This window comes from Cibotium barometz, chromosome 52, assembly GCF_041138505.1.
Source record: "Cibotium barometz isolate CiBa-2024 chromosome 52, ASM4113850v1, whole genome shotgun sequence".
Taxonomy (NCBI): Eukaryota; Viridiplantae; Streptophyta; class Polypodiopsida; order Cyatheales; family Cibotiaceae; genus Cibotium; species Cibotium barometz.
This window is the reverse complement of record NC_141097.1, coordinates 20,249,861-20,275,259: the sequence shown is the minus strand read 5'-3', so window position 1 is coordinate 20,275,259 and position 25,399 is coordinate 20,249,861. Positions and strand designations below refer to the sequence as shown.

Genomic DNA, 25,399 nt, shown 5'->3' with positions numbered 1-25,399 from the left:
GACCACAACCTTCCTGCAGGTCACACTGCTCGGCCTGCTGTAGGACAAGGGAAAGGAGAAAATTTCCTCTTTTTACCCCTTCAGTTTTTTTCTCATGCCCAGCCCCTGGCTGGAAACTGGCCAAAAAGGCTCCCTGCTGACCCACATCTTTGTCATGCTGAGTTTGCCTACTCTGTGTTGTCCAAGCATTGCTCCTTGAGTTCCCAGCCCGTCATTCTCATAGGCCAATGTCTCAGGGCCCATCCTTTATCCTTCATCACTCAGACATCTGTCCGTTTATCAAAGGGCTCACAATGGCACTCAGCTCAGCAGTTACACTAATGGTTCTCCAGTAGCATGAAACATGATACATCTGACAAGTGGACTTCCACTTGATATATAGAAGGTAGCATAAGAAAATACTACCAAGAAAACATCAAAATCCAATTGCAGCAATTACTTACAGCAAGAAAATAGCCATTTTCAGAGAATGATATATCAGTCACCGGTCCACTGTGCCCTTCAAACTGTGCAACATTAGCCTGGTGCCCCCAACACAAGTTTTGAAAAAAAATCATTGATTAAGATATCCTTGGAACACAGCTTTCCAACTATGGAAAGACAATATTAAGCATTTTCTCCTCCAATAATACATAAGCTGGCTACGTATGACTCAACAGAACAAAGGACATGCCTGAGACTTGACATCCCAGATTCGCACGAGGGATTCAGCCGTTCCCATGCCTAAGATAAGACCATCAGGGTGAAACGCTGCTGAAGTATAGCCATCCTGCATCGTGGATTCAGTCACCTGCATCAAAATTAATCAGCTTAGTCATCCCTGATTGCAACTCCCACAACATAATCTAGCCAAGAGGGCACCATGGTGACTAATTTGAACAGATTAGTAATTATAAACAGTAAAGGATCTATTAAACAACATAATTAAGCAAGGATATCACTTTGACTGACCTGAACCAGACATTCTCCATAAGAAAGATCATAAAAGCACCAGCTTTTGTCGGATGATGCAGTCACGAAAAAATTCTGTGTTGCATGTAACGTCACAGCACGAACCTGAAAACACCATTCCTCTATCAAGCCTCTGATCCACGGTATACAATCTACAGCACCTCACCTCTATAACTAGCGTTTCAAGATGCAGAACAAATAGAAGATTAGCATGGAGCCAAAAAGAAGGCACATTATGCCAAATGACCCAGGGCAATTTTGTTGGCACAGTTGTAATGGGTTGCAAGATGGTCCCTATCTATCTGACAGCCAAACCACCAAGCATTAAGGTGCTTAAAGGTTCTGCAAAAAGCTTTGTACAACACAAAGGTCTTTCTTTAGCCATGTCATGTATTGATCATGGACATGCTCTAACAAAGCACTAGACTTTCTTTTGCTGAGTTTATGGCACTCTCCTGAGGGCCTGAAACACTTGGGGAAATGGAATGCCCATCACTTTCAAATTACACCCATCTGAGTTACCATAGTTCTAAAATTTCACAAATCACTTTTTCCACATCTAGACATGCATGTGGATGCTGCTAGGTCAAAAGGCCCTATTTGTGAGCCCTGACAACCTGCTCCTAAGCTGTGTGTAAAAGGTGTCTTCTTGAAATATTTTTCCCTTTGCCAGCCACTCCTCTGCACACCAATCTTACTTCAGAACCTGTTTGAAACTTGTAACTTGTGTGCAGGTAAGATGTCTTTCTTGGAGGAACCCTCTGGCACCCTATCTCTTTCTATTTGTTGCCGAGGCCATAAGTAGTTTTCTCTCAGCGAGCTACTAGACTCAGAGTTCACAGATGACACAGCAACATACTTAGCAGGAGATGTGGAGAATCTTCAGAGAATACACTATAATCTGATTCATACACTCTGTTTGCCCATCATCAGACTACTGCGGATGATTAGAGCAATTCACATTCAAAGTAACTTCCTCGTTGTAAACCATTCGGAATAAAGTAAGAAAACATGGCATTATAACAGCAAAAACCAGGGATTCATCGGCGCCCCGACATATCCACATCTGCGTATGGAATAATCGACGTCTCGAGTTACCCATATCAACATAGAGAATCATCAACATCTCGATGAGTTACATATGTCCATCCGTAAACCTATCATGTTGATTGTGTAAATCACCTAAAGTACGGAACTAGGGAAAGAAATACCAACAAAGGAAGAATCCAAATTTCCTTATCTGAACACAAATCAACTGGCACAAGTCGTTTGGATTTTGGGTTGGCTCTTCACCCGCCCCAACTTAGCGTACAATTAAGACTTTACAATGGATCCCGAGGGGCACTCCAGTCCGTTATCTTGGATGCCAAATGAGCATCGATATTTCCCCAGAGCAACAATTAGCCCCTCTTCTTTTGAGCATTCGGAAGAAGCTTCTATACTGGATTTCAGCGAGGCTTTCCTTAGCCGGCCAAGTGGTGGTGGTGAACCGGGTTCTTCTTGCCACCATGTGGTATATTACTTCGTGCTGGGCTTTCTCACGGGCTTGCATTGGTCAGGTTCAGCGGTTGATCCACAACTTTCTGTGGGCTGGCAGCGACGGAAGACATGCCTGGGCCAAGAAGGCTTGGAGAGTGATCATTACCACAGAGGGGGCCTAAGCATCATCGACCCCACCATTCAGAGCCGTGCCCTTCTCGGCAAGCCGATAGTTGGAGGACTTCTTTCATGTGGCGAGCCATTGAGGAATTTCCTCCTGGGTAGGATATCCGCCCGTACACTGAGCGTGGGGAGGTGGATCTTCACGGAGATGCGGGTCCGTGGCTTTAGCCCAAATTTTCAGATTTTGAGGACACATTTGCAGCCAGTTTATTAGGAGCTTGGGACCATCTCAGGCCGGCCCTCCAACAGTCTATTCCGGTAGCCTCCAAGGAGCGTCTCCGACAGCCCTTGATTTGGAACCCCCTCATCCATTTACCTAGTGGTCACATGCTAGGGGCTCGGCCTCATGCATCTTGGGGAGCTTTGAGCACGCACCCTGCTAGGTCCCTTGGAGTGGCTCAAGAGAGAGGCCTGACTAGGATCCAGGGCAGAGACAGACTCAACCTCGACATCAACTCTACCATTTCTCTAGAGTGGCTGTCCCGATCCCTGACCCTATTCCCCTGCAGTGGCTAGGAGTGTTTACGAGGCATGATATTCTCCTAGCAATTCATGGCGCGAAGGAGAGCTCTGCCTTGCTCACATTTTCAATTGGACCTCATGGCAAATAACATCAATTACCCCCTTGGCGAACTTCAGGGGATGCACGTTACAGAGGGTGAGGGCAATCAGATTCCATGCACATGAGTGACACATTGATCCACCACCGGCCAAGGCGGCCAGGGAGAGACTCTAGCGTTTATGGATTTGGGAGATCAGAGAGCCGGCCCATCACACGCCTCCACTGGGACCCGGGCAAGTGGACTTAGTGTGATCTTGCAAAAACAAGGAGGAGACTCTGGGTACCCCATTTTTGCATACACTGCACGGGTTGGCCGTAGGATCCAGATGCTTGAGGTGGAGGGCACTCCGGCAACAAGACACTAGCAATCTGAAGGCCTCTCACCGCGTCTTCTCTCAGATTTCTAAAAGAGGCTATCTGACAGCTTTCGACCTCGGAAGATCGCTCTCTTTTTGTGGTTGTTGGCATATAGGAGTTTTGCAGTTGGCATGTGGGTGGCCATTAGAGGCAGACCAGTAGTATGTCTAAGTTGTGGCCATCCCTAGGAGTCTTGGCGACATTGTCTTTGAGATTGCTCGAAGGCTCAACATGTTTGGCATAGGATTCTCCGGATCTTCACTATGGACAAGGATCTCTTCTCATACTATTACATGGGGCACGGTTGCTTGGGCCACTAAGGCCGAGGTTGTCATGGCTTATGAGGAGGAAGGTGGGGGGCTAGGCTTCAAGTCTCTAACCTTAACATCTCGACAATGCTAGTCCCGATCCCATCTACTCGTCACTTGACTCCTAGTTCGTGCCAGAGATGGGAAATTTGTAGCAACATTGCCGCATGGCACATCTAGAGAGCTCGATGCCGCGAAGCCATCGAAGCCACCCACACTCCGCTTGCGGAGTCCATCAACAGCATCTGGTTCGACATCATTCATATCCTCCACGGCCAATGGGGGAAGCGCTAGGGTGGTTCTGACCGTATGCAGAAGCGTCGGGAAGCTTTCCTGAGGTTCTAGCGACCTAGTCCTTTTCTCATAGATAGTGGTAGTGAGCCCACTTGGCACTACATACCACCTCTGTGGTTTTTTCCTCCTCATCCTCCTCTCTCTCTCTCTCTCTCTCTCTCTCTCTCTCCCCCCTTGTATAAGATAGCCTTCTCCTCACAGAGTGACCAGCCAAAGGAAAAGTGCATCCTTCCCCCCCTTTTTTGTTCTCTGACCCTCACTCCGTACATGGAGGCGAGTTTGTATCTAGCCTTTTGAGACTGTTTTTTGTTAACTAACAGAAGGATCTTGTTTCCGGGAAAAAAAAAATTGCCAAAATCTAAAATTTCATAGAACAAACCTCTCCAGCGTGATCCCGCAGTGTGTGCTTGCATTCATACACTCCATCATCTTTTCCTTGCCAGATTTTTACTGTCTGCAAAGCAAGTGGCCACCCCTTAGCATGTAAAACCTCAGAGCTTGGAAAGAGATTACACAAGCATATGATTTGGACTCAACCTTGTCAGCAGAACCTGTCAAAACATATCCATCTTGGGGAACAAACTTGACACTATTCACCTGCATGTAAACTCAGCAGGAATCATCAATTTATTCCATTGAAAAGCAGCCAATAAGAATTACTGAAGGCCTCTTTAATAGCGGCAATGAAGTGTAAAGCAAACCCGTTTGCTGTGCCCAGTTAGAGTAGACACTATCTCTCCAGAAGATCGATCAAAAACTACAGCATTGGCATCTATCCCACCTGTCAAGATTAGATCCTGTGCGAGTATATCCAGTAAGCTTGATATAAAGAGAGAGAATAAAAGACACAGGACCGCCAGCACCAACACATGTGCATCAGCTTGCAAGCTGCAACTTACTTTTGATTGGTGTACATCCACTGACAGAATGCCTGGTTTGCTTGTCTTGTGAAGGGGATGACTTGATAGCTGTGTATATCTCTCCACAGCTTCTGGAGGGGCCAATTCTTGAGATACCTGGTTTGACAGATAGAGAACATGAAAAAAAGCTGCTTGCAACAGGGTACATGAGAGTACAATTGTGACATCCTGGCATGGGCATGGGTTCATGCTCTATGGCCAAGGGGCCAACTACATGTGGGTCTGGAACTAGACTATCCCTTGAAGTGGGTCTAGGGCTGCTGAGCTCACGGGCTGGTATGACACGTAGTATGGGATGCAGGTGGTGGTGGTCTGTTTGAGACATGGTATTGACATCTGAGGGCCTCATGCTATGGTGATGCACACATCTCTCCCAAGCTTGGGGGTGGTTCGGAGTAGCGAGCCTACCTTTGGGAGGTGAGTCCCCCGCTTACTCCTTTCCTTGTATATTCAAGTTGTGTATGTGCATGAGTGCTCTGGATACAGGACGATTGTGGGACGACATTGCAAGGATGTTACAGCAATGCCTTTTAAAACACAAACCTGGCGCTTCTTTCTTTGTGCAGATAGCCTTGTATTGCAGTCAGTCAGCTCCTTGATGATATCAGCAGTGATACCTTGCCGAGCCCTTTTACTTGCAGCAGGTTCCTGATCATCCTCTGCAGCAGCTGCAACAATTAAGTAACCAAAGATTTGGACTCACCTCTGCAAAAAAAAAAAAACACATGCCTCTTGAATTATAAGTTTGAAGGTGGTTAACTCCAAAAACCTCGTTTTCCATTGCTTAATGCTGGCGTGATTGGCACAGGAGATGGTAGAGCAGGTAAATGCCTCTCTGCCTGAGCTAGCAAGGCATGTGCCTCATCCCTCTCTTTCTTCAACCTTGCAATAACCCTGCAAGCAGCATCATGCTGGAGGAAACTTAAGTTCATTTTTGCTTGTCTCATAAAATGAATCTACAACCTCAAATCTAGCTTACACCTACAAAGATCAAGTTTGTACACACCTGATACAAGGCATGGCTGAGCTCTTGCCGAGCAGTGTGCAACTGCTGTTCTAGAGCATAATTTGACAACACCACTGCATCCCATTCCTGCTTACAGCAGAGAGGCATTCCTTCCCATAAGAAAAAGGTAACATAAACTCAGAGGTTTTGCTTGTGACACTTTCAAAGTGGATACCATAGTAATTTATTATTTACTGTTTTTACAGCTTACAAACCACTTTCAAAGTGACTAACAAAGGCAGGAGACACTAAGGGGGGCCAACAACGCACTTGCCAAGCAGCAAAAATTAAACATTGGTGGCAGCACCAGGATGGCTGCAGCTTGGGCAGACACTAACAAGAAGCCAAAAATGGGTGGATGGGATTCAAATAGAGCAGCACCCATACTGCCAGCTGCCATTGCTGCTGGTAAGGTCCCAAATCTAAAAGTTTACCTTATGCCTGGTGCAACTCCAGCTAGTGAAGCTTCCAACTTAATAGCATCCATCAAGGTGTTGAGTGCTCTTGCGATTTGGAAGCTTTGAAGACAACCTCAGTATGTTACTCAAAGATGGTGGCCAGAGAAAGAAGGGGGCTAATGTCACGTGCATCACCCATCTGAGTGCCATGTGGACATGCTTCCTACTTGCAACCGCCTTCTAGGAAAAGTATGTGATAAGAGTATGGCCTATTTGGGGCTGTTTTGGCAGCCAATAGATGAAGGTGCCCACAACATGGACCAATAGTTGGGACACACATTGGGCACAATACGAACAACAAAAGACCTTCTGGATGACATTTCGAGGCCATAAAGGTCCTAGCCGACCGGAATACAACTTGCAATCAACTCCCTATATAAAGGCATGTCAAGGGTCATTCATAGGCATCTCATTCTTGCGCGCACAATGTGATTTGGGAATCTATGACGACAACAGCAAAGTAATGTTTATTCAATATATACATCTCGTATTGTTGTGCTGACAATCTAGTGGTCCAAGGGATCACTCACAAGCTTATATTACAAATACTCTCTTTTTCGTAATAAAATACCTAAAATGGGAGGAGTTGTTCTGCCCATTTTCAAGTTCCAATGTGGTGTTTATGGTCTTGCTATTTTTGAGGCATTTTCCTTCGTGAATAATTGTGTATTTAATTAAGTTAAAAGTTAAGAATTCCAAAATATGTGCTCCCTGATAGAATTAGTATCAGAGCCTAGGCTTCCTTCCATTGGTTGAAAGACGACATATTGTATGTGTATGTATGGTTGTATGTATATATGTATGTATGTATGTATGCATGAACATATATACATTTGTGTACAGTACCTCCCGTTTGGGGATGGAAACTTTCGAAACTCGTTGAAACCCATTTTGTTCGCACGTTTTTGAAGGTTCTAACAACCCTACAAGTAGCCATGTGTATGCTACAATGTCACATGCACTCTACATTATTGTAGTGCATGGTGACAAGATGGCTCATCATCATTAGTGCAACATTGTACATTATTAGTACCCTTTAGGATGATAATTGTCATACATCGTGACCCCATTGTAATCCTCAATCCAAGATAAGTCAGGCATGAGCTACGTAGGTCATTCTCAGCCTTAGTCAGTCAATCCAAGTCCCTTAACCCACTTGAAGAGATGCATTCATGCATGTAGAGTCAGTAGAAGCTTTAGAGTTTGCATCAAGACGTGTGTGAAGGGAGATGAGAATAAGGGTTTCATGTGGGAGACATACACAGAGAGAAGAAGGGAGAGAGAGAGAGAGAGTTGTGGGGATAAGTCAACTCATCAAGTGTGTGTGTGTGTGACTCCCCTATCACACATGTATATTTGCTCTAGTACACATAGTACACTTAGTACATTAAAAGTACTAAAAGTACTATGTTCTATACAACTTATGGGCTAGTACACACTATAAGGGTGGGCATAATGCCTTTACCCCAACAACCTCCCACTTAAAGGCAAAGTGTCCTTAAATGAAGGAAAAGAAAAATCAGCATGTACATGATAATATACAAGGCCATATCAAGGCTGAAATTGGCCTCATCCAATGCCCATCAAGTGTCTGCAATGAGCAAACCGCTCTGGAGGCAAACTCTTTGTCAACAGATCAGCCGGGTTGTCATCCGTATGAATCTTAACAAGCTGAATTTGCTTGTTCTCTATCACCTCTCTGATGAAGTGATACTTCACATCCACATGCTTCGTCTTTGCATGAAAGACAGGGTTCTTTGCCAACTGGATGGCACTCTGACTGTCACAATGCAACAATGGAATATCCCCTATATAACCCAAATCAACCACTAACCAAGATAGCCATAATGCCTCCTTGCAAGCCTCTGTGGCTGCAATATACTCGGCCTCTGTAGTAGATAAGGCAGTGCACTTCTGCATCCTGGATATCCATGACACAACACCTCCTATGAATGTAAACACATAACCGGTAGTAGACTTCCGGTTATCTGGATGACCGGCATAATCCGAATCCGTGTAACCATGCACTAATGCATCCTGTTTGCCAAAGCAAATGCACATATCCTGTGTGCCCTTCAGGTATCTCATGACACCTTTCACTGCTTCCTAATGCTTCTTGCCAGGTTTGGCCATGTATCTAGAAACCACTCCCACTGCAAATGCAATGTCCGGCCTGGTAGCAACCATGGCATACATGAGACTGCCACAAGCTGAAGCATACGGAATCTTGGCCATATCAGCCCTGTCACTATCCGACTGTGGGCTGTCCATAGCACTGAGTTTCACATATGGAGGCAAAGGAGCACTAGTCTTCTTCCCCCCATCCATATTGAACCTCTGCAAAACTTTGCCAATGTATTCCTTCTGAGATAAATACAACACATGCTGATTTCTGTCCCGAAGTATCCGCATACCCAAAATGTGATTTGCATCACCCAAATCCTTCATATCAAAGGTCTGATGCAACCTCTTCTTCAAGGCATCCATCTCTTTACGAGATTTCCCGGCAATCAACATATCATCAACATACAAGATGAGGATCAATAGACTGCCATCCAAAGCTTTCTTGGTGTATAAGCAGTGATCCATGTCACTTCTCCTGAAATCCTGGGATTTCATGAATGTATCAAATTTATGATACCATTCCCTTGGTGCCTGTTTGAGCCCATAGAGACTCTTTTTCAGCTTGCATACAAGCTTCTCCTTTCCATTTACTGCATAACCCTCTGGCTGTTGCATATATATCTCCTCATCGAGATCACCGTGAAGAAAAGCAATCTTCACATCCATCTGAATCAAATCCAGATCATCATGAGCAACCAAAGCTAATACAGCTCTAAGTGTGGTCATTTTGACCACTGGAGAGAAGATCTCATCAAAGTCCACACCATATTCCTGCTTGAAGCCCTTAGCCACTAACCTGGCTTTGTATCTTGGCTTTGCATCAGGTGCAACTTTGAGCCTGTAAACCCACTTGCATGGCAAAACCTTCTTGCCTGTAGACAAGAAGGTTTTGCCTACTAACCTGGCTTTGTATCTTGGCTTTGCATCAGGTGCAACTTTGAGCCTGTAAACCCACTTGCATGGCAAAACCTTCTTGCCTGTAGGCAAATGCACCAACTTCCATGTTCCATTTTTGTGCAGAGAATCCATCTCTGACTTCATAGCACGCTCCCATAGAGCCTTGTCTGCCCTCTGTAAAGCCTCCTTATAACATGAGGGCTCCCCACAGTCAGTGAGCATCAAGTAGTCAACCCCTAGAACAAACCTGTCAGGGGCTCTGGAGGGTCTTGTGGACCTCCGTACCCAATGACCATCATTTGCAGGTTGCTGTCCAGCCCGCATATCACCTATTGGTGGCTCCTGTTCCATGCCATAAGGTTGAAAGATCATGCACGGTATCTCCTCTAACTGTGGGATATCCATAGGGATATCTTCTGCCATCTTTGGCTGTCCATTTGGACCATTTTCAGCACCATTTAAGGGCTGGTTTTGTTGCTGTAATGGCTGATTTACAGCCCTTGGATGTTGTCCATGATGTCCATCATCATCAAAGATGACTCTACCAGGCTCCTGTTGCCTTGCAGGCTCCTTATACATGCATGTTTCATCAAAAATGACATCATTGCTGCGTATAATCTTTCTATTCACTGGATCCCAAAGTCTATACCCCATTTCACCTCTGTCACCATATCCTAGGAATATGCATTTGTGAGACTTAGGATCAAGTTTGGTGCGTATTTCCCTGCGTATGTGCACGTACGCAACGCAACCAAACACTCTCAAGTGCTTGTAGGACGGAGGCTTCCCTGTCCATACTTCCTCTGGCACTTTCCCACCAAGCCTCGTGTTAGGTGACCTGTTTATAAGATGAACGGCTGTCATAACAGCTTCAGCCCAAAAACCATGAGGTAACGCAGCATGTGACAACATAGAACGGACCTTCTCCTGAATGGTCCTGTTCATCCTCTCTGCTGTCCCGTTTTGTGGAGGATCATAAGGAGTAGAGAGCTCCCTCTTGATGCCTTTAGCATCACAAAAGTCCTGAAACTATTTGGACATATACTCTCCACCATTGTCGGAATGCAAAGCCTTCAGTGTTTTGCCAGTTTGATTCTCAACATGAGCAACAAACTTCTGAAACACTGAAAATGTATCACTCTTCAAACGAAGAGGATAAACCCACACCTTGCGTGTGGCATCATCTATAAAAGAGACAAAATATTTTGCCCCTCCCAAAGAAAGCTCAAGCATCTCACATACATCTGTATGCACAAGCTCTAACCGAGCATCTTTCTGTCCAAGAGCTTTCTTGTGGGGGCACTGGAGTTGCCTGCCATATATACAATGCTCACAAAACTGAAAACTTGAGAACTTTAGAGAAGGCAAGTAACCAAAACGAGACAATTGCTCCATTCCTTTGACACTCATGTGTCCCAACCGGCTATGCCACATAGAGATTTCCGGCAGCTCGGTTGCATTTACATTAACATGGTGACAAACACCAGCATGCATGAAGTAAAGAGTGTCCACCTTAGAGCCTCTGGCAACAACCAGTGAGCCCTTACTAATCTTCCACTTTCCACGACCAAATGTGGTAACATAATCAACATCATCAAGCTGTCCAGTAGAAAGCAGGTTCTTCTTGATCTCATGTACATGCCTGACATCATGGAGCATAAGCTGTGAGCCATCTGAAAACACAAGCCTCACATCACCTCTGCCAAGAATCTTGCATGCATGGTTGTCACCCAAATAAACTACTCCTTCATTGCCAGCAGTATACCTGACAAACAAGTCTCTGCAACCTGTGACATGAAAGGAGGCACCTGAATCAATGATCCATGAGTGCATACCATGACCATCTCTTGCAAGAAGTGAATGGGCATCAAGTGAAGACGTGAATAGGACTTCATCCTCACTGTCACCTGCATGTGACACATTGACTTCTTCAATCTTGACTCCACTTTTGCCCTTTGACTTTGCATCTTTGGCTTCATCTTTGTCTTTGTCTTTTCCTTTGCCCTTTTCTTTTTTATCATTCTTCCATTTGTAGCATTGCTTTTTGATATGTCCCTTCTTGCCACAATAATGGCATTCCAAGTCCTTTTTGGAGCGGGACTTGCTCCTTCCCCGTTCTTGGCTTTTACCCCTTTGCTGGGATCTCCCACGTGCATTCATTGCATTGGACTTTCCAACAGAGTTGTTTTTCCTGTTCATCTCGTCTTGAAGGAGAGCACCCTCCACATCTGCATATCACAGCATAGCATTTGAATTGCTAGTGGCTGTCCTGAATGTGTCCCAACTCTCCGGCAAAGTGCATAAGAGAAAGGTGGCTTTGAACTCATCGTCCATTGCCAACTTTTGATTGATGACCTGGCTGACAACACCATTAAACTCATTTAGATGGGCTGTCATAGACGCCCCTTCCTTCATTTAGATGGGCTGTCATAGACGCCCCTTCCTTCATTTGAAGACCTATGAGTTTCTTCAACCAATACACTTTGCTTGAGGCACTTTGCTGGGCATACAAGTCCTGCAATCTTTGCCACATTCCCCAAGCTGTCTTCTCTTCACGTATGCTGAAAAGTAAAGTGTCTGACACAGACAACATGATGGTGGATCTTGCCAGCTCATCCATATCTTCCCATTCTTCAGCAGTAAGAGAAGCGGGCATTACACCCCTTTCTTTGATGGGCTTGTGCTGCTTCTTCTGGAGCAACACATTATAGCACTGGGTTTGCCAAATGTCATAATTATGTGAGCCTTCAAGCTTCTTGATGTGAAGCAATGAAGAGCTCTCACCTGTGGTTGCCATACCAATATGCAACCTTTGTCAATACCTGACTCCCTGCAAGATGCGCAAACACTGCACCAAAGCACACAAAGTGCTCACAGTTGTTCTCCCAAAGTTTATCTCCCACTGCGGAAGCACAAATGCAACTCTACTCCCACTGTATGTGATAAAATCACCAAAATTTGGTTGCTGCAGATTTAGGACAGCACCTTAAATGTGCTCTGTTCCCCTTCCAAAGTATTGTACAACAGTACTAAGTGCTCACCAATGATGTACCAAATCTGTACCGGCAAGTACAGCAACTAAAAATGAGCCTTTTCTTCACTCAAATCAATGTACAACCATGCCAAAACTTGTACAAAGTTGTACCAAATCTGTACCAGCAAGTACAGCAGCAATAAATGCTCTCCTGGCTGTCCAAATGAGTGAAAATCAGACTTTCAAAGTCCCCACCACTGCATACAACAGTCCCGAACAGAAATTGGGCAAAAGCCCCTTGACTGCAAGTCGATTTCTGAGGATTCAAGGCATAAAAGTCTTCCCTGCTGCTTTGCCAAGCTCAACAAGCACAAAATCTTGAAAAGCCCCTTGATAAAAGATCAATTTCTGATCATGCATGGTACATTAATGCACATGAAGGCATCCAGAGTCTTCACAATGCTTCCCCCTGGCCACATATACATCCAATACATAAAAGCCCCTTGATTCACAGGCACATTGAGTGCTTGACAGGCATTAACACATTGCCCAAAGCATCAAATGCCAGTGCCTGCATGCAAATCAATCCAATTGACACAAAAGCCCTTTGATTTGCACTGCAATTTCTTGCAATTTTGGCACGAATGTGAGATTGCTCACATCATACAGCATGTATGAATGCCCAATGGCACAATCAAAAGCCCCATGTATTGACACCCAATTTCCTGCAAATTGACCCGGAATGTGACCAATGTCACCCAATTGTTGCCAATTGTGCTCAAATCTGAGCAATTTGGCACCTGTACCTGCTCAATTGATGAAAATTGACATGCAAATCCCAAAAAAATTGAAGCAAGTACCTCTGAAAATTTCTGTTGCAGGAAAGGGAGGGGGTCGTGCTGATGCTGCTGCAGTCTGAAATACTGCTTGGCCTTTGAAGGTCGCAGGGGAGGGGCACACACTGGTTTTTCCACAGATGGCGCCAAGGGCACACATTGGTTCAACGCAGGGACACACAGTGTTGCCCAACGCTTCTTCTCCAAGCGAAACAGGCGTGCAACACAGTAGACGCCGGGAAGCTGTGAAATGTCCCTTCGGTCCAGTTGTGACATGCGCACCTCCCTGCAATCCGACTCTGAGGGGGCAAGCGAACTAATCGACGTGATGCGTGGTCGAAGCTGGTACGTCGACGGAGGCACTGGACGGAGTGTGGCGAGACGGCCACGGCAGAGATCAAGTGATGACGGCGATCTCTGCGTCGCACAAAACGGAGAGATCGTGGGCCTTTTTCAACAACCCCCCACGACGCTTCGAAAAAGTCACCTGCCGTGTATTCGCGTGTTCGTTCCACGCTCACCGCACCACCTTTTGCCCGTGCACAACAAACAGGCGCCGGTAGAAACAGTGACACGGAGCCTCTCTCGCACAGCGCCCGACTCCTCCAGCTGCGTGCGAAAAAAACCTTCAGCTGAGCGCCGCCTGTTGTGGTTTTACGCCTTGTGGCCAGGCGTCTAACGCCCAACGCCTTGCTGCCTGCCAGTCCCTCTCACTGTCTTGCAGCGCCCAACACAACAGCAAGCTCTCCTCTGCTTGTGCCAAGCTCAAGGCTTCATAGCCGAGCTTCTTCTTCGCGATGAAGACGACTCCGCACACCCGCACACACACGAACACAACCGCAGCTCTGATACCAATTGAAGGGAGATGAGAATTAGGGTTTCATGTGGGAGACATACACAGAGAGAAGAAGGGAGAGAGAGAGAGAGAGAGAGAGAGTTGTGGGGATAAGTCAACTCATCAAGTGTGTGTGTGTGACTTCCCTATCACACATGTATATTTGCTCTAGTACACATAGTGCACTTAGTACATTAAAAGTACTAAGTGTACTATGTTCTATACAACTTATGGGCTAGTACACACTATAAGGGTGGGCATAATGCCTTTACCCCAACAGTGTGCATTTATGCATAGCATTCATCCCATATGCATGTAGGCCATCTAGACCATTGCAGGAGCCTTCAAATATCATCTAGCATCCATCATAATTTATCCAATATTATTCCCATAATTTACAACATTTTTTGGGCATTTTTACATCATTTATTTATTTTAGCCAAGACAAATGCACTCGGCCAGCTCTGTAGCTGGCCGACCAGCATCCCTTGTCCATATAAATAGCAGCTCTATAGCCAGCCGACCAGCATCCCTTGTCCATATAAATAGCTGAGCATGTAGTCCTTTCATTCATTCATATCATATTCAGCATTGAAGAACTCAACGCTTGGAGCCTTCAACACAAGGAGCATAAGCGATTGCAGAATTCAGCACATCAGCCTTCAGCGTTTTCCTCATCAGCATCTAGGAGCATCAACGCTTGAGCCATTCAGCCTTCTATCACTAAAACGCAACATTACAGCATTCAACCTTCAATACCCCTTGCGTTTTCAGCATTCATACAATTTTCAGCATCCTCATATGCATCGTTTTGCTACAGCCACTTGGTGAAGGTAAAACTCAGCATTCATACTCATTTTCAGCATTCATACATAGTCTAGAACAGTCCCAATTAGCCCCTTCTCTCAGCCTCAAATTTGCAACCTTCCTACATCCATTGGGAAGAGTGCATAGGCTCGAGATTGGTCATCATTGGTGCTTCTACAGCCGTGTACAGTTCAGCCCGGCTCTTGGTCTTCCTAGATCTTGCGTTTGGCTTATCGTCAATCCACCGTCACTCTCTTCAAAGTAATAAAGCAAATACTATTCCAGTAATGGGATAGGGGGCCCTTCAGTGAGTAATTCGGGACCCCATATGGTGTACAGTTTTTATCTCTCTCTCTCTCAAATCTCTTAAAGTTTGAACTTTGAAGTCTTATAAACTCGCGAAACTCAAGATACAGAAGACGGTGTGAGTATTTGCGTGACAAGATCCTCAAATTACGAATACTTCCGCCGCATGTTACATTGGTATCAAATTCAGCTTGTCCACACACACATCCTAGCGTGAGGGCATCCTTGGATGGTCAGATTGCGTTCCGGCACGACCACCGACTTCACCATCATGTCTACAGAGGAGAGTACCCATCAGTCGGAAGACGTCTCCCCCGAAAGAGACCTAGCTCTTTCGACTACAGCAAACACCATAGCTCTACTCAGAGCTCAGAACCAGCTTCTCATGGAGCATCTCCAACTCTTGGAGGCAACAGCAACACGTCCTCCTCCACCTCCAGCAACCCCCGACTACAGCTCCCTCTTCTTTCAGATGAGACGAGGCTAGACGGAGAGAAGAAAAAGTAGAAGCTAAAGCAAGAAAGAGGAAAAGAAAGCAGAAGCTGATGCAAGAGAGCAACAAGAAAAAGCAGATAGACGGGACTATGAGGAAGCCCAATGCAAGATCGAAGAAGACCGGCGTCAAGCTGAACTCGCCGCTCGGGAGTACCAATGAGAGCTCGATCGAGAACGTATGTTACTCGAGCACCAAAGGGAAAAGGAGGCCATGGATCTTAGATATCAACACCTCTCTTCAGTTTTCCTAGCCTCAAGTGCCACCAGCCACTAGCCCACGACATCGACTACCGTCGTTCGAAGTCAACCAAATTTTAGTAAGTATGATGGTAAGTGTGATCATTTAGCAGTTAATCAATTTATTCATCAATTTACTACTCATTTTCCATTAGCTAGAATCACAAATCCTCAGGATAGAGTCCACGTAGCAACTCCCCACCTTACAGGTGAGGCAGTCACTTGGTGGCAGCATTGGTCTAGTCTTCATACAGACCGTGCTTCCTCTTGCTTCGTCTTCATGGCTTGCACTTGCACTTTCAGTTCGTTGATTTGTTCATCTTTCTTGATAGTCTCGTGTTTCAGTGCTGCTAATTCTCCCTGGAGTTTCTTCAGTTCTTGCATGAGGTAGGCTTCCCATGGTGTCGGCTTGCTCACGGGTGGAGGAATGGGCCGAGAGAGCCAAAAGTGTGGTAGCCACAAAATGCAAGTCAACCCTCGCATGTGTGGTGGAGAGAGAGAGAGAGCCAAAAGTGGTGGTAGCCACAAAATGCAAGTCAACCCTTGCATGTGTGTCACATCCATATAATATAGAAGTACAAAATATTATTTGTAGAGTGTCCTTTCACACTTGATATCCAAGGGGAAAAACCACATGGAAAAAAGTGCCCTTGGTTAAGCCTTGTTCACACATAGCACTAACATAAGTGAGCATATGCCTACACCATTGATTTCACACCTCTAGGCCCGACAAGCTATCCGCAAGGGAACAGAAGGAGCACTACTTTATATTCGTGCTCAGACAACCTCTACCTCATCGGTAGCACCCATCTCATCTCCAGTCCCACAGTTAGCAAACCTCCTATCCAGACATCAGGACATTATGCTTAGGGACAATCTTCTGCCTAGTCTCCCCCCATCACGTCCTAAGGACCATCATATCGATTTGGTCCCTAGATCAGAACCTCCTAGCAGGTTCCCCTATCGTCTTTCCAAGACTTTAGAGGGCGAGCAAGAAAGACAGTTATCTGAGCTCCTCCGATACGGATTCATTCAGCCTTCTTCCTCACCATTTGCTGCACCCATGCTATTTGTCCAAAAGAAGGACAAGTCTGCACGCCTTTGTGTAGACTACATAACATTGAATAAACTCACCATTAAAGAATAAGTTTCCTATGCCAAGGATTGAGTACATTTTGGGACGTTTAGACGGTGCAAAATTTTTCACTAAGATCGACCTCAAGAGTGGTTACCATCAGGTCCGCATTTCAAAGCTAACATTCTAGGATTTTCGCAGTCCTCATTGGTAAGTGTGTCTTCATCTTTCTTGATGACATCCTTGTATTCTCAGCCACTGCGGTGCAACATGAGAAAGATGTGGAGAAAGTCTTGCAACTTTTGCACGATAATGGACTCTACATAAACACCAAAAAGTCTTTCTTCGGTATTAAAGAGATTCAATACTTGGACTATATCATCGGTTCCGATGGGATTCGATTGGACCCCTCAAAGGTTCAAGAGATCTTAGATTGGAACATCCCTCAAACCACCCAAGGGATCCATTCTTTCGTAGGCCTTTGTCAAGCCTACAACACCTATGTTCACCAGTTTTCCAACTTGGCACACCTCTCACCGACTTGCTTAAGGGGGTAAAGACTCGTAAACAAAAAATCTTAGTCTCAACAAGCAAGGCGCTTGATGCATTCCGTGCACTCCAGAAAGCTTCCTCAGAGGCGCCTGTTTTGAAGTTAGCATCTTGGGATGAACCTTTTGAGGTCATTATCGATGCCAACAATGTAACAATAGACCCGTGGCCCACTACACTCGAAAATTGGATGTCGCCGAAAAGAATTATTCAGTTTATAACAAGGACCTTTTGGGTGTGATCACAACGCTCAAACATTGGAAGCCTTTCCTTAGTGGACATGTCTTCTGTAAGCCCAACGGGGCGTACAGTGACAGACTCAACCACGTGTCCAAGAGAGAAAAATATAAAGAGAGAGAGGGGGGAGATAAAAGGGAATGGGGATCTTGCACAGTACACCACATTGAGCGGGGAACAAGCCCTGCCCCCTTTTAGAAACAATCCACGAGCACGCTGGCCAAGATCAATACAACCAATGAATACAAAACAAACAAATATGCCGATGTAGGATATCCAAGTCGATGTCAATGTCAAGATCTCTGATGTCGAGCACACCACGAGGATGACCCACAAGTATCTCTCACCGGACTAGTACCAGATCCAATATCCAAATCCAATGGATCCAAGTCCAAGTCCAAGTCCAAGTCCAAGTTCCATGTTCATGTCCAAGCTTCATGCCCAACCTATATGTTCAAGTTCCATGTTTATGTCCAAGCTTCATGTTCCATGTCCAAGCTCTATGCCCAAGTTCTCCATGTCCAAGCTATATGTCCAAGTCCAAGAAACACTCGCCCATCCCATGAGTAATCTCCACAACTCCTATAGCCTTGTCCATGAGGAAAACCATGGAAAAGCTCTTTCTCGCAAGAAAACTAATATAAAACTTGTTTTAATGGTTTTTGGGCGATAAAAACATCCAAAAAACGGTTTTTATGGTTTTTGGAGCAGTTTTAAGGTTTTTGAAATTTTTAGGATTTCTGGAATTTCTGTCCGTGCATCTCCGTATATCTTCGTACATGCATCCATATCGCCCATGCTTATACCCATACAAGTCTAGGGCTAACGGTACATCTGAAAAGCAAGTTGGAGAAGGTGTTGATGGCGAAGAAGAAACTCTTCATGACCATAATGATGTCCACACACACTCCACGATCTCCTTCAATCTTCAATGATCTTGTTCATGGTACTACAAGAGAAGTCCAATCCTTTTTATACTTGTAAGAGACCCTGCTTTTTGCCAAAAAGCCTTCATGCTTTTGCTTTGCCTTTTTACACTTTGCTTTTCTCTTTTTACTTTTATTAATAAAATATTACTCAACTTCTAGTGCTTTGCTTTTCTGGCTTTAAGGCCTTCCTTTTTGGCCTTGAGAAAGCGCCTTTTAGCTTTTTGGTCTTGCTCGGTCTCCTCTTTCCAATGGTGCCCTTGGCTCGAGATCAACCCTTTTTGACTTTTTGCTTTTTCTTGCTTTTTGACCAAGAATGGTGCTTTTTCTTAATCAATCCTTATGGACCCTATCTCCATGTCTTCTTCCACCTGTCTCGTGTCCGAGCATGGGTTTCATCATGTGAATTAGAGCTAGGAGGGCCAAATAGTTACATTCCCTCCCTCTTACATCGCAGTTGTCCTCAACTGCAAACCGCAAGTGTTCAAAGCATGTGCATATCTTCCAAGTACATCCATATGTCCCTGGTATATCCATATGTTCCTCGTACATCCATATGTTTCAAGGTACATAAAGTACATCCATATGTTTCAAGGTACTAGCCCCATTTGGTGAGCTTGTGCATCTGGTCTTTCCCCATATCTATGGTGTCATCTGCTCATTTGGCAACATCTCAATGCCTTTTCTTTGACCAATGTTCTTGTTCTTGATGGTACATCTTCATGGCATGTCACATGTGCATACTTACCTCCTGCAAAAACTAGACACAAGCTAGTCAAGAAACAAGTATGCATCATTCGCGTCTACTGGGTATTCTAGGTACTGGCCAAGTAGTCTAGAGCCCAGTGGACTATCACATGCCATAAATCCAAGCATTGTCCATACATCAAAAACAGCACACAAAGTCAAAGAAATTTAGACATACATCAATATGCAATGCACAAGTAATGATCCTCCTGTTCATGGATTGTCCTGTCTGGTTTCATCGAAACCGTGCTAGGCCATCTGGTCACTAGGACCGCTAAGACTTTTCCTCAAGGCCATCTAGTCACTGGGAAAAAGTGCCACATTGTCCTTGGTAGGACAGTACTCCGTTGTTAAGGTACCGAGCGCCAAGTAGTCACGAACCATATGATAATGAACAGCAATGTGCTTGGACTTCAAGTGGAAAATCGGGTTCCGTGCAAGAGCCATGGCACTCTGACTGCCAAAGTAGACAACGGTAGGTATCGAAGGAGGGACATGAAGATGATCAAGCAACCGATGAAGCCACAGAAGCTCTTTGACTGTTTCAAAGTAAGTACGATACTCTGCTTCTGTTGAAGAACCGGCCTCTGTAGGCTGCTTCTTCATTTGCCAAGAAATGAGACCCGTACCAAGTAATAATAGCCCATAGTAAACCTCTGGGTATCTGGATCACTTCCCCAATCAAAACCTGAATATCCAACTAAATCAAGACTAGAGCCATATGAAATCCCATGTATCAAGGTGTCTCGTATATATCTGAGAGCACAAACAACAGCTTGCCAATGAGAAGGATGTGGTGCTGAAAGAAATTGACTTAGGATACTAACGTTATTAGCAAGATCAAGCCTAGTAAAGGTGAGATGAATAAGCAAGCCGACAAGCTCTCTGTACTGAGTAGGATCATGATGGGGTGGAGGGTAATCATTTTTACTCAACCTCTAATTTGGGTCCATAGAGCAAGATAATGAGCGACAATCCTTCACACCAAATATTCGATCATATCTCCAAATTGCTGAAAAATTTGACTCCACCAAGCTTGTCTGTCACCACATTGGGTACTAGAGATGGTTTGCATTCATTTAAGTGTCTAATGATGCGTCTTAACTATGAATTCTCTCCCATAAAGAAAAGATTTCCAATGCTAAAGAGCCCTCATCACCCCCAATAACTCTTTGACGTATACTGGATAGCTCTTCTCTGCGTCATTCAATTTCCAACTATGATAAGCCACTAGGCACCTTTCCTACATAGGATAGCTCCTATGGCTAAAATGCTCGAATCAATAATCACCTCAAAAGAATCATCCCATGAAGCCAACTTGAGAACCACAGACTCGAAGGCAACTTTCTTCATTGCATGGAATGCCAGGAGTGCTTTGCCCATGACGGACACCTTCTAACGACACGTCTTTATGCCCTTGAGCAAGTCTATAAGAGATGCTGCAAGGTCGGAAAACTTGTCCATGTGGGAACTCTATACTTGACAAAGACCTACAAAAGAGCAGATCTCCTAAAGAATTCTTGGGAACTTCCCATTCAAGTATTCCCCGTGTAACTATTTGGCCCTCCTAGCTCTTTTCACATGAAGGAACTCATGCCGGACACATGGGAACAGGGTTCATAAAGCATGCACAAGGAAAAGCAGTAGTCTTGGTCAAAAAGCAAGAAAAAACAAAAACTCAAACTGTGTTGACTACGACCTGAGGGCACCATTGGAAAGAGGACACTGAGCTGGATCAAAAAAGCTAAAAGCCGCTTTTCCAAAAAGCAGCTCTGGGGCCAAAAAGCAAGGCCTTGAAGCTACAAAAACATAAATCAATAACTTTGGCCATATTTGACTATTAATATATTTAAAAGAAGAAAAGCAAAAAAAAGCAGGGACCCCCTTTCAAGTATATAAGACGCGTGTATTTCTCTTGATGATGGAGAACAACTCTTTGAAGATCAACTTTGTGAATCAACCTCATGGAGAGAAATTTTGAGGAGAGCAAGATCAACTTTGGGAAGAACATCTTCATTATCTTCTCCACCATCTTGTGCCTCTACACGGCCATCATCTCCTCCTTGCGCCTGTGCCACAGCAACATTATCTCAGAAACCATCGCCACGCGCTTCTGTCGGCCACTACCCACCCCCACCAGTTCCGCTGCCGCCCCTATGCGCCACCGTTGCTGCCCCGATCCGCTGCCGACCACTTCCGTCGGCCGCTGCCCACCTCAGCCAATTCCGCCAGAGGTGCCGCTGCTCAGAGCCGCCTCCCGTCGCCGCTACTTAGAAAATATGCTTGATGCCTCCTAAGTTCCGCTACCCCTTCCTTACAGTTGTACGGATCAATACAATTGTATGGACAGATGATGACATGGCATTGCAGTTCATGAAGACACTCTGAATTAGTGGGCAGCGATTAAAAAACTCCATGATTTGGTTCATAGATGATGATGGAGAAGATGATCTCCATGCTTCAACAAAGATGGCAACGCAATGAAGAGGTTCTTCTTCAACTTGATACTCAAGAGAGGCTCATGCTTCTTTTATACTTGGGAAAGCCTTGCTAAGCTAATGAGGCTTTCTGAGCTCTCAAGCTTTAAGGTGAGGTATTGGCCTCTCTTGAGACCCCCTAACCCTACTGGATTAGATCTCTAATCCATAAATTAGTGTCCAAATACATAACAGTTGCCACCCACAGACTCGTTGAGAGTGGAAAGCGTAGGACTTTGGAGACCGACATTGGCCCGTTGGTTTCAAATAATCACAAGTCCCAAGGAATCTCATCTTAGTAGGTTGGGTAAGCACATGCAGTTTTACTATAAGGCAAGAGAGGTTGGGTGCAATGCACTAGATGGTTGATCCATCTGGCATGGATGCTATGTCACCTATTCCATCGAGAGACGAGGGTTATGAGGGAGAAAGAGCACTTGTCATCCGATCACTCTTCCTAGGCAATGCTTTTAGGTTTCATGTGGAAATCTAGTGGTCCTTCCGGACACCTCGTGCTTGTACTTGAATACTCACGAGCATAGTTACCAAGCATTTCTGAAACGGGAGGTATGAAACATAGGTTTCATAGGAGTTTCGTAAAATGTAAGAAACAGGTTTCGTTTGAACTGAAAAATAACTGTGGAAATTTATACATATACAGAATTACTCATACATGATACATAGCAAACACGGATTGATCATGATTCATCATTGTATACAAAAGCATAAATGAACATTCAACAGACAACAATGATTATAGCAAAAGCATAGATGAATAATGACTCAAACAAGATTACATATGAATCATGTAAACGAAATTGGAGTCATCAATGATAAACCATGTCGCATGATTCATGAAGAGACTAAAGTAAAGATAAATGTAAATAACACAAGTCAAACTATAAATGAAATCCTAAATCCCAAGTCCTAATTCCTACAACAAAAGACTCAAGAGTCAAGACTCATCATCGTCCTGACGCTCAACCAGATCCATATCCTCATCTACAGACTCAATATCATCAACCTCATCCTCACTCCTAGTGCCACTGCCAGAAGACTCCTGAAATGCATCTTCATCAGGTGGAGGTGCATGCGTGAATAGATGCAAGGAAGAAAGAAGCTTGAGCTCTTGCAAACGCACACACTCACACAAACCCTAGAAGAGAACACACAAGATGAGAGGCTAAAAATTGTTCTTCAACAGAAGAGGTCTACAAAAGAGATAAAGTGACTAACACACATACTAGAGTATATACAAGCAGTCCATAATGTGAGCACGCTAAGTGAAGTGGGTAGGTGTGTCAATCCCCATAGGATCTCCTCGTAGAACGCTCCTGATACGAGACTCGAAACCTGCAAACAAAACAAACAAATAAGAAGGGGGTGCAGGCCTGACTCGCCTCCCAACCTCGACAGCCATGGGCAAACCCACAAGACTTGGCTGTCCCCACCGAGCCACGAGCTGAGCTAACTAGATGAACGTATCGACCAATCTCTACCTTGTGACTTCCCATACCGCCACGAAGCTACCCTCGCGGGCCTCGAGACTGCTGCCAGCCTCAACTGCATGAAGCAGGTGCACGTCTGCACTAGATCCAAGCTCCTGACCATAGAGCTCTCACAAATCACGCGAGACTCTATATCACTAATGACTAACCTTGGCCACTCTTTTATAGGCTCTTGGCAGGTCATCGGGCGTCCACACTTGGGCGCCTGCCCGTCCATACTTGGGTGCCCGCCCGTTAGTCTATCCCTAAGTCAGCTCGCCAATCAGCCTGCCTAGTTCCAAGCTTCCCCAAACCTCGAAGCTAGTCTTGTGTGCGTGTATGTGCGTGTAGCACACGGCACACTGTGCACATGACATACTCCCCTTCCTCTAAGAGCTCACTCCTGAGCTCACTACTGACCAATCTCTACCTCGTGACTTCCCATACCGCCACGAAGCTACCCTCGCGGGCCTCGAGACTGTTGCCAGCCTCGGCTGCATGCAGCAGGTGCACGTCTGCACTAGATCCAAGCTCCTGACCATAGAGCTCTCACAAATCACGCGAGACTCTATATCACTAATGACTAACCTTGGCCACTCTTTTATAGGCTCTTGGCAGGTCATCGAGCGTCCACACTTGGGCGCCTGCCCGTCCATACTTGGATGCCCGCCCGTTAGTCTATCCCTAAGTCAACTCGCCAATCAGCCTGCCTAGTTCCAAGCTTCTCCAAACCTCGAAGCTAGTCTTGTGTGCGTGTATGTGCGTGTAGCACACGGTAGATACACACTGTGCACATGACATACTCCCCTCCCTCTAAGAGCTCACTCCTGAGCTCACTAAAAAGCCAGGGTAATCTCTCTGAAGAGTAGTCAATGTCTCCCATGTGGCGTCCTCCTCAACACGATCCTTCCACTTAATCTTGTATTCCGTGATAAGCGTATTACGCAATCTTCTTTCAAGAAATCCAAAAATCTTTTCAGGTTCGTGTGGAACAAATGTCATGTCCTCGACATCTATGATTTCTGTAGGAACTAACTGGTCTGTTTCACCCAGTACTTCCTTAAGTCTACTGACATGAAATACAAGATGAACTTTCACATGAGAAGGTAAATCCAATTCATATGCAACTGAACCAATCCATCGTGTCATACGAAATGGTCCACAGTATCTAGGGGATAATTTCGGAGATCGACCTCTCCGTAAAGTCTCGGAATCTTTCGAAACTCGCAAATACACCATCGTTCCTTCAAAGAACTCTCTGGATGAACGATGTCTATTAGAATATAATCTGTCTCGGTCTTGAGCACTTCTAATAGATTCCTTCGCAACTTGTAACATTTCTTGCATATCTTGCAAAAAATTACGTGCTACATCATGCTGAAGTCCTGAGAATCCCACTGTAACAGGTGATCTAGGTTGAAACCCATACATAAGCATGAAAGGACTAAAACCTGTACTCGTATGCTTAGTACTGTTATATGCAAATTCTAACATAGGAAGATAATCCTCCCATGAACTCTATCTTTTGGATACATACGCTCAAAGCATATCCTCCAAAGTCTGATTCACTCTTTCAGTCTGGCCATCAAATTGAGGATGATCTGAGAAACTCAAATTCAAAGTTGTTTCCAACTTCTCAAAAACAAGTTTCCAAAAATCACTCGTAAACTTCCCTATCACTGACTATGTCCTGCGGTAACCTGTACAATCTAAACCATTGCTCGATAAACTGCCGTGTTAATTGCGTAGCTGTAATAGTCTTCCGGGTCGGTAAAAATCTAGCCATTTTTGTCAAGCGATCTACCACAACCCAAATAGAATCGTGGCCTTGATGTGTTCTTAGCAATCCGGTAATAAAATCCATGGAAATAC

General features: G+C 45.0%; 1 protein-coding gene across 3 annotated transcripts in view; it reads right to left on the bottom strand.

Annotated features, from left to right (window-relative positions):
• Positions 1–25,399, bottom strand: part of LOC147608927 (pre-mRNA-processing factor 19-like) — a 48,395-nt gene that overhangs the window by 2,448 nt on the left and 20,548 nt on the right. The window contains exons 5-14 of one of the 3 annotated variants that reach the window (XM_086788638.1): positions 6,061–6,147; positions 5,815–5,965; positions 5,598–5,713; positions 5,034–5,150; positions 4,836–4,931; positions 4,672–4,731; positions 4,514–4,588; positions 952–1,056; positions 674–790; positions 444–521 (exon numbers count right to left, since the gene is read on the bottom strand). In XM_086788638.1, the coding sequence (XP_086644764.1) occupies positions 444–521; positions 674–790; positions 952–1,056; positions 4,514–4,588; positions 4,672–4,731; positions 4,836–4,931; positions 5,034–5,150; positions 5,598–5,713; positions 5,815–5,965; positions 6,061–6,147 (1,002 nt within the window). Of the gene's footprint in view, positions 1–443; positions 522–673; positions 791–951; positions 1,057–4,513; positions 4,589–4,671; positions 4,732–4,835; positions 4,932–5,033; positions 5,151–5,597; positions 5,723–5,814; positions 5,966–6,060; positions 6,148–25,399 lie in introns of all 3 variants that reach the window. The other 2 variants (XM_086788637.1, XM_086788639.1) reach the window with 2 other exon arrangements.